The sequence below is a fragment of the Ursus americanus genome, chromosome 16 (assembly GCF_024610735.1).
Source record: "Ursus americanus isolate L20-20 chromosome 16, mUrsAme1.1.p, whole genome shotgun sequence".
Lineage (NCBI taxonomy): Eukaryota > Metazoa > Chordata > Mammalia > Carnivora > Ursidae > Ursus > Ursus americanus.
In genome coordinates this window covers 7,337,474-7,350,626 of record NC_142142.1, presented here as the reverse complement: position 1 = coordinate 7,350,626, position 13,153 = coordinate 7,337,474, and the positions used below count along the sequence as shown (strand labels likewise).

The 13,153-nt window shown below is 39.8% G+C and overlaps 1 protein-coding gene and 1 pseudogene across 5 annotated transcripts in view; one reads left to right on the top strand and one right to left on the bottom strand.

The window, feature by feature from the left end:
- The window catches only part of RNF121 (ring finger protein 121), a 78,544-nt gene that overhangs the window by 37,248 nt on the left and 28,143 nt on the right, over nucleotides 1-13,153 (bottom strand). For all 5 annotated transcript variants that reach the window (XM_087868114.1, XM_045782762.2, XM_087868111.1 and 2 more), the window contains 2 exons: nucleotides 11,450-11,487; nucleotides 8,211-8,352 (listed from right to left, as the gene is read on the bottom strand). In XM_087868114.1, coding sequence (XP_087724240.1) covers nucleotides 8,211-8,352; nucleotides 11,450-11,481 — 174 coding nt within the window. In that variant the 5' untranslated portion in view covers nucleotides 11,482-11,487. The remainder of the gene's footprint in view (nucleotides 1-8,210; nucleotides 8,353-11,449; nucleotides 11,488-13,153) is intronic.
- LOC123782540 (large ribosomal subunit protein eL6 pseudogene) lies at nucleotides 2,758-3,608 on the top strand (annotated as a pseudogene).

Genomic DNA, 13,153 nt, shown 5'->3' with positions numbered 1-13,153 from the left:
ACTCCTATCGATAACTCCTCTGAATGTAAATGGACTGAACACTCCAATCAAAAGACACAGGATAACAAAATGAATAAAAAAAAGCAAGACCCATCAATATGCTGCTACAAGAGACACATTTCAGACCTAAAGCTACATACAGAATGAAAGTGAGGGGATGGAAAAGCATTTTTCAAGCAAATGGAAATGAAAACAAAGCCAGGGTAGCAATACTTATATCAAAGAAGACTTTAAAACAAAGACTGTAACAAGAGATAAGGAAGGACACTAATAATCATAAGGCAGACAATCCAACAAGAAAAATTAACAATTGTAAATATTTATGCACCCAACCAGGAGCACCCAAATACATAAAGCAGCTAATCACACACTTAAAGGAAGTACTTGACGGTAATATAGTAATAGTAAGGGAGATTAACATCCCACTTACATCAACGGATAGATCATCCAAATAGAAAATCCACAAGGAAACAGTGGTTTTGAATGACACACTGGACCAGATGGATCAAACAGATACACTCAGAATATGCCATCCTAAAAAAACAGAATACACATTCTTTTCAAGTGCACGTGGAACATTCTCCAGAACAGATCACATATTAGGCCACAAAACACATCTCGACAAATTCAAAATAAACTCACAATGGATTAAGGATCTAAATATGAGACCTAAAACCATAACAATCCTAAAGAGAGCACAAGCAATAATTTCTCTGACATCAGCCACAGAAACATCTTCTAGGTATGCCTCCTGAGGCAAGAGAAATAAAAGCAAAAATCAACTACTGGGACTATATCAAAATAAAAAGCTTCTGCACAGCAAAAGAAACAATCAACAAAACTAAAAGACAACCTACCGAATGAGAGAAGATGTTTGCTAATGACATATCCAATAAAGGGTTAGTATCCAAAATATATAAAGAATTCATACAACTGAATGCAAAAAAACCCCAATTAATTCAATTAAAAATGGGCAGAAGACATGGACAGGAATTTCTCCAAAGAAGACATACAGATGGCAACAGACACAGAAAAGATTCTCAACATCACTCATCATCAGGGAAATGCACATCAAAACTATGATGAAATATGACTTCACACCTGTCAGAATGGCTAAAATCAAAACGCAAGGAACAACAAGTGTTGGTGAGGATGTGGAGAAAAAGGAACCCTTGTGCACTGTTGGTGGGAAGGCAAACTAGTGCAGCTACTTGGAAAACAATACGGAAGTTCCTCAAAAAATTAAAAACAGAATTACTATATGATCCAGTAATTCCAGTCCTGGGTATTTACCCAAAGAATACAAAAACATTAAATGGAAAGATAAATGCACCCCTATGTTTACTGCAGTATTATTTACAATAGCCAAATTATGGAAGCAGCCCAAGTGCCAATCAATAAGATGAATAAAGATGATGTGGTGTACACACACACACACACACACACACACACACACACACAGGAATATTACTGAACCATAAAAAAGAATGGGATCCTGCCATTTGTAATAACATGGATGGATCTAGACAGCATAATGCTAAAAGAAATAAGTCAATCTGAGAGAGACAAATACCGTATGATTTCCTTCATGTGTAATTTAAAAAACAAAACAAATGAACAAAGGAAGAAACAGACAAGCCAAAAACAGACTCTTAATTACAGAGAATAAACTGATGGTTACCAGAGAGGAGGTGGAGGGGGATGGGTGAAATAGGTGACGGGAATTGATAGTACACTTCTTTTGATGAGCCCTGAGTAATGTACGGAATTGCTGAATCACTCACTATATTTTACATCTGAAACCAATGTAACACTGTAACATTAACTACACTGAAATTAAAATTAAAAAATTAAAAAAGAAAAAATGTGGTACTGACATAAGCATAGTCATATAGTTCAATGGAATAGAACTGAGAGTACAAAAATAAATGCATACATCTATGGTCAACTGATTTTTTACAAGAGTGACAAATCATTCAATGGAAAAAGAAGTCTCTTTGAAAATGGTGCTAAGACAACTGGATAACCACATGCAAAAAAACATGACTCACACCGTTTACAAAAAGTAACACAAAACAGACCAAAGACCTCTAAGTAAGAGCTAAAAATATAAAACCCTTCCAAGAACACATACAGATAAAGCTTAATAGTGTTGGATTTGGCAACAGATTCTTAGACGTAACACTAAAAGCACAAGCAACAAAAGAAAAAATAGGTTTAAAGGTGCCAACTTGGAACGAGTAGTAAATAAACAACAGAGATCTAATGCAAAGTCTAATGCATATAGACACCAATACTGTAGTCTAATCATAAGACTTGCTAAGAGATTAGACCTTAATTTTTTCAACCACTAAAAAGGATAATTACGTGATGTGACAGAGGTGCTTAATGTTGTTATAATGGCAATCATACTGCAAAAAATAAATGGATCAGTTAACATGTACATCTTAAATATACCCAATGTCAGGGGCGCCTGGGTGGCTCAGTCGGTTAAGCGTCTGCCTTCTGCTCAGGTCATGATCTGGGGGTCCCAGGATCGAGTCCCTCGCTGGGCTCCCTGCTCAGCGGGGAGCCTGTTTCTCCCTCTCCCTCTGCCACTCCCCCTGCTTGTGCTCTCTGTCAAATGAATAAAGAAAATCTCCTTAAAAAAATGTACCCAATGTTATATGTCAAATATATTCACTAAAAAAGAAAACAAGAGATAAATTGGACAGCAAACCTAAAAATGTTTATGCAACCTCTTTCCCACCTTGCCAGATGGGTAGCAAACAAGCTGAGAAGCCAGATACTAAGGAGAAGATACCCGAAGCCAAGAAGGCTGATGCTCGTGGCAAGGTTAAGAGTAACGTCATGGCTAAAATTCCAAACGGGAAGCCTCACTGCAGTTGTTTGAAACCCTCTCCTAGTCAGAGGAATTGGCAGCTATTCCTGATCAGCTATGTACTCCAGAATGGCCAAATACAAGGGGGCGTTTTCAGCAGCTAAGAAAAGAAAAGAAAGCGAAGGTTCTTGCTACTGTCACAAAATCAGTCGGTGATGACAAGAATGCTGGTACCCCTGTGGTTAAACTTCACAAAATGCTGAGGTACTATCCTACTGAAGATGTGCCTCGAAAGTGTCGAGCCTCGGCAAAAAACCTTTCGGTCAGCACGTAAGAAAATCGTGAGCTAGCATCACCGCTAGGACCATTGTGATCATCCTCACTGGGTGCCACAGAGGCAAGAGGGTGGTTTTCCTGAAGCCACTGAGCAGTGCCTTGTTACTTGTAACCAGACCTCCGGCCCTCAATCGAGTTCCTCTGCATACAATACACTAGAAATTTGTCATTGCCACCTACACCAAAATTGGTATCAGCAGTGTGAAAATCCCGAAACATCTCACTGATGCATACTTCAGAAGAAGCAGATACATAAACCCAGACACCAGGAAGGTGAGATCTTCGACACAAAGAAGGAGAAATATGAGATTACAGAGCAGTGCAAGGTTGATCAGAAAGCTGTGGACTCGCAAATTCTGCCAAAAATTAAAGCTGTTCCTCAGCTTCAAGGCTATCTCTGCTCTGTGCTTCCTCTCAAAATGGAGTTTACCCTCACAAATTGGTGTTCTAAATTTCTTAAGAAGAAACTAATTAAATAACTGATCCATTAAAATGTTTATGCACCAAAGGACACTATGAAGAAGGTAAAAAGGCAACCCACGGAATGGGAGAAAATATTTATGAATCACATATCTAATAATGGTCTAGTATCCAGACTATATAAAGAACTCTTACAACACATACACACACACACACAAAAGAGAAAAAACAAACAAATGAACAAACAAGAAGCAGTTAAAAAATGGGCAAAGAGATTTCTCCATGGAAGATATACATGTGGCCAATAAACACATCATTTTTTTTCTGGTCAATAAACACATCAAAAGATCCTCAATATCATGAGTTATTAGGGAAATACTGATCAAACCACAATGAGATACTCCTTCATGCCCACTAGGGTGACTATATGAAAGAAAACAGAAAAGAAAAAAAAATAAAAGGAAGGGAGAGGGAGGGGAAGGGAGGGAAGGAAAAGAGAAGAGAAGCAAAAGAACAAGTGTTGGTGAGAATGTGGAGAAAATGGAATCCAACGCACTGTGGGCTACAATGTTAAATGGTATAGCTGCTATGGACAACTGTTCTCAAAAAGTTCTCAAAAAGTTAAACAGTTCTACTCCAGGGCATACCCAAGAATTGAATGCAGGTGTTCAAATAAAAGCTTATAATGAATGTTCATAGCAGAACTATTTGCAATAGCCAAACGATGGAAACAACCCAAATGTCCATCAACTGATGAAGGGATAAACAAAATGTGGCCTGTCCATAGAAAACATCATGCTATGTGAAAGAAGCCAGACAAAAGGCTATATATTGTATAATTTCATTTATATGAATATCCAGAAGAGGCAAATAACATAATAAACAGATTAGTGGTTGCCAGGGCCTGGTGGGAGGGGAAAATGGGGAATGACTGTTTAATAGATACGGGGTTTCCTTTTGGGGTAGTGAAAATGTTCTAGAACTAAAGAGTTGCAATGACTGCACAACATTGGATGTGCTAAACGTCCCTGAACGTTATACTTTAAAATGGTTAGAATAGTCAATTTTTTTCAAGGTTTTTCTTCTTTTTTTGTAAGATTTATTTATTTTAGAAAGAGAGAGAGCATGAGCAGGAGGGGCAGAGGGAGACAGGGGGAGAATCTGAAACAGACTCCATGCTGAGTGTGGAGCCTGACGTGGCACTTGATCTCACGACCCCGAGATCATGACCTGAGCTGAAAGACAGAGTTGGCCGCTTAACCAACTGCGCCATTCAGGCGCCCCACTGAATAGTGATTTTTTTTATGTGACATTGTTGTCAATGAAATTAAAATTCTATTCTTCTTCCATAGTATCTGAAAACTTTTACGTCTTGAGCTTTTTCTCTTAGGAGTGGGAGCAACAATAGTCACTACCATCAGTTTTAAAGTTTACAAAACACTTTACCATAGAATCTTATATAATCTTCATAACCCATGAGGTAGATATCACCCCAACTTAAAGATAAAAACAGGCTCGAGATACAAAGTCATCTAGCTCGGAACTGAGACAGCTGACTGATCAAATCAGATTGGGCTGGCTCCACTCTATTATACTCCCTACAAGGCAAACAGTTCCAACTTCTGATAAGCTTGAAAAAGGATGGGAGATGTTACTGTGTACAACCGCCTCGGGCAATTTTTCTTCTTCCAAAGTTAGTGTTTTAATTAAAGCAGTAAAAACATTCATGGCACACAAGCGAATAGTTTTTAAAAAAACAATCGAAATCACTGTTGTACAAGAGCAGCATAAAGCGGACATTACAGACTTCCTTTTCCAATTTTTGAAAGATACGAGTTTAAGTTTCTCAGTGCAAGATATTTTATAATGTTAGCATGTTCGCTCGTCAGTGAAGTTCAGCATAATGTTTACCGAGCATGGCAGTAAAGTAATGGGATAACTGTGCATGTTCCTCATATAACTGGCTTAAGTTACAGTCACATTTCCGACAAAGGATTAATGAATGACCTTATCAGTGGTTTTCTAACACTCTGATGACTCCTGTATATGTTCCTGAGAAGCAGAGGGGTCAGGGTTATCCAACCCGGTATCAATCAGATCAGCCTCTTAATTATCTTCCATATTGGGTTTTTCCTGAAGACATTCTTTGAAGAAAGGATTCCACAGTTTCTTTAAAAAGTATTATTGAAAACCACTATAGTACATACACGCATCCTTACTTCCTTCAGAGGTTTTTAAAAATCTTTGCGGATTAGCCAACATTGGATAATTCAGATTATCTCTAAAGGTCAACACAGAAATGCCAATGGAGTTCTCATTCAACACTTGGTTTATGAGTGGTCTTATCCTTCCAGGCTCGATTCAACCATCTTGGTAATCCTCATTCTATAGAGTACACACTATAATCACACACTGACAAACAAGTCACTTATCTCAGATAACAGGGCAAAGCATGACCAGGGTCCAGATGGGAAGCCCCACCTCAGGTGGCTTAGCCTGCTGGATGGTCTCCAGTTCAAAAAGTCTTGGTGTCATGTGGTCCTTCAGTGCACTGCGACCACTCTATTTGTGGTGCATGCCAACTCTTGAGCTGGCTATAAGCCAGTAATGTTTGGAACTTGTGTGTGCTCAAGGGCAAAGATTATCCTCTCTTCCTTCTATGCTCTAGGTTATCCCTTGTTCCCTTGATGGAAAACCCTTTCCAGGAGCAACATATGGTACAAAAGAAATAATGAAATATGAAACAGAAGACCTGGGTTCAAATCCTGGCTCTATCTATTAGTATTCCCTTCACGCCTCAACTCTCTGGGCCTTAGTTTGCTCGCAGTACTTACCTGATGGGCTATTAGGAGGATTAAATGAGATAGTGCAGCAGTTCACATCATATGGGCTACAGACCCCTGAGCATGTCTGGGCATATAACCAGAGTCTGAAAAAGCATATACTAGAGAAAAAGAACCAGTTAGGGATTAAGATTAAAAACCCTGGAGTAAAACTGTCTGGGTTCAAATAATGGTTTTATCACTGGAGCAAATTACTTAGTCTTTCTGTCTCAGTTCCTCCTTTGTAAGTGGAGAAAACATTACCTTACTGGATTATTACAAGGACTAGCTGAGTCCACACTTCTGAAGTGCTTAGAACAGCGGCTGGCATAGTGACAATTCAATAAATGTTAGCTATTATTACTACTACATATGCATTTGTATATTCTATGCAAAGTATTATCACGTAGGTGTTTGCCAAGTTGACGTTAAAAAAGGGTTGTTATCCTGTAAAGGTTAAAAACTTCTAACAGTTGTAAAAAAAATCTACACCTGTCATGTCCTAATCCAGTGTGGTTGAATCTATGATTTCAATCTTCTCAAACTTATTGAGACTTGCTTTGTGGCCTAACATATGTTCTATCCTAGAGAACGGTCCATGTGCACTTGAGAAGAGTATGTATTCTGCTGTTGTTGGGTAGTGTGTGCCGTCTATGTCTGTTAGGTCTAATTAGTTTATAATGTGGCTCAAGTCCTCTATTAACTATTGATATTCTATCCGGTTGTTCTATCCATTAGTGAAAGTAAGGTTCTGAACTCTGCAACCATTATTGTAGAACTGTCTATCCCTTTTCAACTCTGCCAATTTTTGCTTCACGTATATTGGGGTTCCTTCCTTAGTTATGTTTATAATTGTAGTATCTTCTTGTTGGTTTGAACCTTTTATCAGTATATAATGTCCTTTGTCTCTTGTAAATTTTTTTGATTAAAGTTTATTGGTTCGATATTGAATAGCCACCCCTGCTCTCTTTTGATTATCACGTGCATGGCGTATCTTTCTCCATCCTTTTACTTTTATTCTCTGTGTCTTTGTATCTAAAGTGAGTCTCTCATGGGTTTTTTTTTTTTTAACCAATCTGCCAATCTCCGCCTTTTAATAGAAGAATTTAACCCATTTAAAGTAATTACCAATAAGGAAGGATTTACTTCTGCCATTTACTTATTATGTTTTCTGTATGTTTTATATGTTTTGTTCCTCATTTCCTCTGTCGTTGCCTTTTTTTTCTTTTTAATTAATCTAAATCCTACCTGTAAGATTTAGACGCTTGGTCTTCCCAACAAGGCGACCACCTCTCCCTCTATTTGCATAGTTCCTGATGAGCGTCTCCTTCATGAATCTGTCCCGAGATGTTTAAGAGGGAAGACCTATCTTTTCTGGCCATGAAAGTAGTCTCATGTTCTATCCCTATTTTCACCATCTGAATCACTTGCTTTTTTTTTTTTTTTTTTTAAGATTTTATTTATTCATTCAACAGAGAGACAGCCAGCGAGAGAGGGAACACAAGCAGGGGGAGTAGGAGAGGAAGAAGCAGGCTCCCAGCGGAAGAGCCTGACGTGGGGCTCGATCCCAGAACGCCGGGATCACGCCCTGAGCCGAAGGCAGACGCTTAACGACTGAGCCACCCAGGCGCCCCTGAATCACTTGCTTCTTAAATGCACACCCACCATACACTATTCACCATTCATACATAACATTTATTATCATTGTCTATTCCCTGCCTATATGCAGCCTGAGTTAGGCTGGACCCTAGAATACTTAGGAAGGGTCTTTTGACAACTGTCAGAAAAAGAAATGAGAGGCAGTGGCTTACATTGTAGGAGCGGGGGTGCCTCTGTTTCCACTGCACCAGGAGCAGCTGGGCCACCACCAAAGTAGCGATGAGGATGAGGACCATTTCAGCGTGCATGGCTTCATGGCCGCGGTGCTTGGCATGCATGCGTGCGTGCTCAACCCTGAAAGTCAAACAGATGAGGTGAGGCAGGTCAGGCAAAGTGTGCTGGTAAAAGGGCCGTGCTTTCCAGGGATATCCCACCAGTCCATAGCTCAGAACATATTCTTGGGCTTTGCAGCTGCAGGGTACTATACAAATTAGGATCTAGAAAAACACACACCCTGGAGAACGGGCATTTGGGGAAGGAACAGGGGCTCTATGGGCCTCAGTCAGAAGCTCCGCTACTGGGAGTTAGAGGTGGGTTGTCTACTGTCCACCCCCAAGAGCAAAAGCAGCTTTCCTCCTGTAGGAAAGAGGACCCAGGAGAAGCCTGTCGTCACTGACCATTTCAGTCCTACTATTCAACCTGTCGCTGGAAGGAGAAAGTAACCCAGAGAGAAGGATATAGCCATAAAGTCTCATACTCTTAGTCAATGATATTTATGACACCAATAAAGAAGTACTACTGCAGATGTGTACTAATTCCAGGGTTAAAGTCTTGCTTTATTTGTCCTACCCTCTGTCGTGACTAGGGATCCTAGTCTAAGACTAGCTAAAGCCTGAAAAATCTGGTTCCACTTTATACTAATCCAACAGTGTCTTCACCGTCGGCATCTACAGGTAAATAGTCTCCTCAAGAGCTTAAGGAAGAGTCAACTGGAAACTCTTATTTAATCTAAGGCTGGCATTCTCTGGTCCAGAGAACTGGCAACAAGTGATTCCCTTGGCCTATACCTTCCTCTAAGAATAGAGTCAGAGTCAGTCAACAGAGAGAAATGAGGGAGGAATTAGAAAATTAAATACAAATACAGCCTGTAGTCAGGAGCTTTTATGCCAATTCTCTATACTTGGGGGTATTAGGGAGAGGGATAGGACAACATAAATGGTATCTTCATAGAGTTCCCAAGGACAATGACAGACTTTATGTAAGATGAACCCAGTGGGATGAATTACAGACAGATAAATGATAAAGCAAATATAGTGAAAAGTTAACTGTAAAATCTTGGTGGTGGGCCTAAAGGTGTTTACTGTATAATTCTTTCAACTTTTCTGAGATTTTTCACAATAAAATGTTAGGGAGGAAACATGGTGGGGGGAACAGGCAGCCAAATGTCAGCAGCCAGCCACAGCACCTCAGGGTTCATCTTACAACAACTCACCCAGGGTGGGAGAATCTGACAAAAAAATAATATGAGCGGGAGTCAGAAAATTAGGTTCAGACAGCCATGTGGCCTTGGCCAAGAAAATTCACATCTCTACATCACAATTTCTTCATCTGCCACAAGGAGTCCATATCTTCGCTGCTTCCCTCATAGGGTTGTTGTGAGGACAAGCTAAACTAAAAGGGCAAAGGACACTTTAAAAACCTAAGGACTGTGGCGAGTTATAAAGATAACAGATAAATTTCTTATTCTCAGACAGTATATGACTGAATGGATGTACACAACAAAAAAAAATCTAAGAAATATGGAGAAAAGACCAGAGAATAACAACTCTAGTTCAGGTCCCCACCAATGCAAACATTATCTTTACAATCTTTGTTTGAATACTTCCACTGGCTGAGAACATATGCCTCTTAGAGTAATTAGAGAACCATGCATCTGGCACATTGTAGGTATATACATGTGCTAAAAAAGGAATAAAACTTCAATACTTTAAGGGCAGGAGCTCACTACCTCTCGATATACCACAATTATTAAAAATGTCTCTGATAACAAGACAAAATCTATTTTTCTTTAGCTTCGGTCCACTGGACCTAATTTTATACTCTGGAACAAGAAAGGACATACTCGCTCTTCTTTCCCAATGCTGCTCTTGCAAAGATTTATATGATCTTATTTTTAAAGAACAAAAACAAAAACAATCCTCTTTCTACCACCACTACTTTTTTGTGCCCTTTTAGGCTAACAGTTCTAGATCTTTTATTTTTTAAGATTTTTATTTATTTGACAGAGAGAGACACAGCAAGAGAGGGAACACAAGCAGGGGGAGTGGGAGAAGCAGGCTCCCCACTGAGCAGGGAGCCCAACGCAGGGCTCAATCCCAGGACCCTGGGATCATGACCTGAGCTGAAGGCAGACGCTTAACAATTGAGCCACCCAGGCGCCCCTAACAGTTCTAGATCTTTTAAATGCTAGTCATATAACATAATGTGGAAATCATTAATCCTGGTTGCCTTCTTCTAGATGTTATCTAACTGAAGGTCTTCTTAATATGCAGTGTTTACAACAAAATCGCTGTGGGCTCAGTGAAGCACAGTGGCACCGTCACCTCCCTAAAGCAGATAGTATATTTCTATGAACATCTTCCTAATTTTGGAATGTTTTGATAGCTGAGGTACACAACTGGTACATATTAAGCTTAAAGTTTTCTAAAATCTTGCTGGGTTTGTCATATAAGTTGGTATCTTTGCCATTCTCTATTTTTATAAGCTAAATGAAAGGGGTTTTTTGCACTATTAATCAAGTTTACATGGTTGATTTCAGCTCACTGGTCAGCTACCTTGTGGGGCAAACACCCTGAAGGCTCTCTGAGGAGTAATCATGATAATGAGGTATTTGTTGACTGTTGACTCACTCCGGTTACAAAGCAAGTTGGTAGCAGAGTTGAGAACAGAAGACACTATTCCCACTTTTCAGCCAGAGCTCTCTGCTCTGTTTCGTGGATGATGCTGAAGTTAATGAGGATAGTCATCTGCAAAGCAGGTAAGACTTACTGGAAGCTTACCACACGCCAGGCATTGTTCTAAGAATTTCACATATATTAGTCCTCACAACAACTCTATGAGGTGTAGGTACTGTTGTACCCTTCACTGTGCAAACTGGGGAAACTAAGGTCGTAAGAAATCAAGTAACTTCCCCAAGATAACACAGCTAGGAAATGGCAGAATAGTATTCAAACCCAGATAAATAATTTGGTGCAATTACCTATTTACTCCCCAGGACTGAAGGAGCTACCCAGGAGTGACCCAAGGACTGGCAAAGATCCCAAATGACCTCTCCTACTAGTAAGAGTCATGGCTTCCCCTCAGACAAGGAAGCAAAAGGGTAGATATACAACTCTATTAGTAGGATTAATTTACAGTTCCCAGCCTGAGGGGCCCACACTGTCACACTTACCTCCATTGCTCCTCTGGGGAGAGGTCTGACATATCAACCTGTAGAAAAACATCACCAAAAAATCCATCATTGTCTTAGAACTGTGCCTGCCCGATATAAGGTGCTCATACATTCATCATTATCTTCAAAGAATTATGAGAAGCTTCAAGTGTCACAATCTTTATGAAGCCTTCCTCAATACTTACTTCTCACTGATCTCTCCCTTCTCTAACTACTTACTTTATCTCATGTCTATGACCGACAGTATATTGCATGTCTATGCTAGGCAATGAGGACAGGAGAGGAAACCTACTCCTGAGATGCCCACAGCCTAGTCAAGAAGTCACACAGATATACAGAAAATATCTTTATTATATGCTGAGGACTAGCTATGGAAGAATAAAGAAGTGGCTTCTGATCCAATTTGCAGTGTTATAGACTGGCAAAGATTTCCTGGAGGAGATGTGAAATATCATCCAGATGGAAGAAATGAGAGAAATATGTTCTAGACAAAGGAACTAACATAAAGATGAAGGAATAAAGTTGCATAGCATACAAATAAATGAGTATGGCTAGAGCAAAAAGTATCAATTAGGATTAGTGGGAGGTGAAGCTAGATAAAATACTCTGTCACATGCCATCTGATTCTAAATGGCCCCATGGCAGCAGGCAGCACATTAGACTAGGGAGAACTTAGCATTAGTCCCTGCTGTGCTATTAACTAGCAGTATGACCTTCCAACTTCAAAGTTCTGGTTCTATTTGTTAGTCTTGTCCATTAGTGCAGGGTTTCTCCACCTTGGCACTAGGGATATTTGGGACTGGCTAATTCTCTGGTGAGGTGGGGAGCTCTCTGTACATTGTAGGATGTTTTACCAGCATCCCTGGCCTCTACCCGCTAGATGCCAAAAGCATCTCCACAGAAGCAACAATGTTTACAGACATTGTAAAATGTCCCCCGTGGGATCAAAATTGGCTCCAGTTGAAAACCACTGCTCAAGAATACTACTAAACTCTTTGAGTTCAGGACTTAAGTCTTCTACTTCCTTCCAGCCATACAAATGCATACCCAAGTGTCAGTACGTAAGTCAAAAACATTACATTCATACATTCTTACACTGACCTGAGCTGAAAATGTTTCTTCATGTAGAGAAGAGAGACAAGGCTTCAAACATATCAATCAACAAATATTCCTTTAGTACTTATGATGTTCAAGGCCCAATTTCCCACTGTACCTATAACAACTTCAAAAAAGTACTTTACACAGAATGTTTGAAGTAAAATAGGCAGAACTCTCCTACTGAGTCAAATCAGCACATATTTACCAGGCATCCTGTATGTGTGTGCCCTAGTTAGGGAGGGCTTTCTGATTTTTACATGTCCCAGCTAAGTTATGAAAAGAAAAGAAAAGAAAAGAAAAGAAAAGAAAAGAAAAGAAAAGAAAAGAAAAGAAAAGAAAGAAAAGAGAGAGAGAGGGGGAGGGAGGGAGGGAGGGAGGGAGGGAGGAAGGAAGGAAGGAAGGAAGGAAGGAAGGAAGGAAGGAAGGAAGAAGGAACGAACGAACGAAAGAAGAAAAGAAAAGAAAAGAAAAGAAAAAAAGAATATCTCAAGGCTTTGCCCAGGGTAATGAAGTCAACCAGCTCCTCCCTTTTCCTACTTCACACAATGCCTCATAGAATGTGTTCAGGTGTCCTAGCTCAGGTCTTCATTTCCCTAGAATAACAGA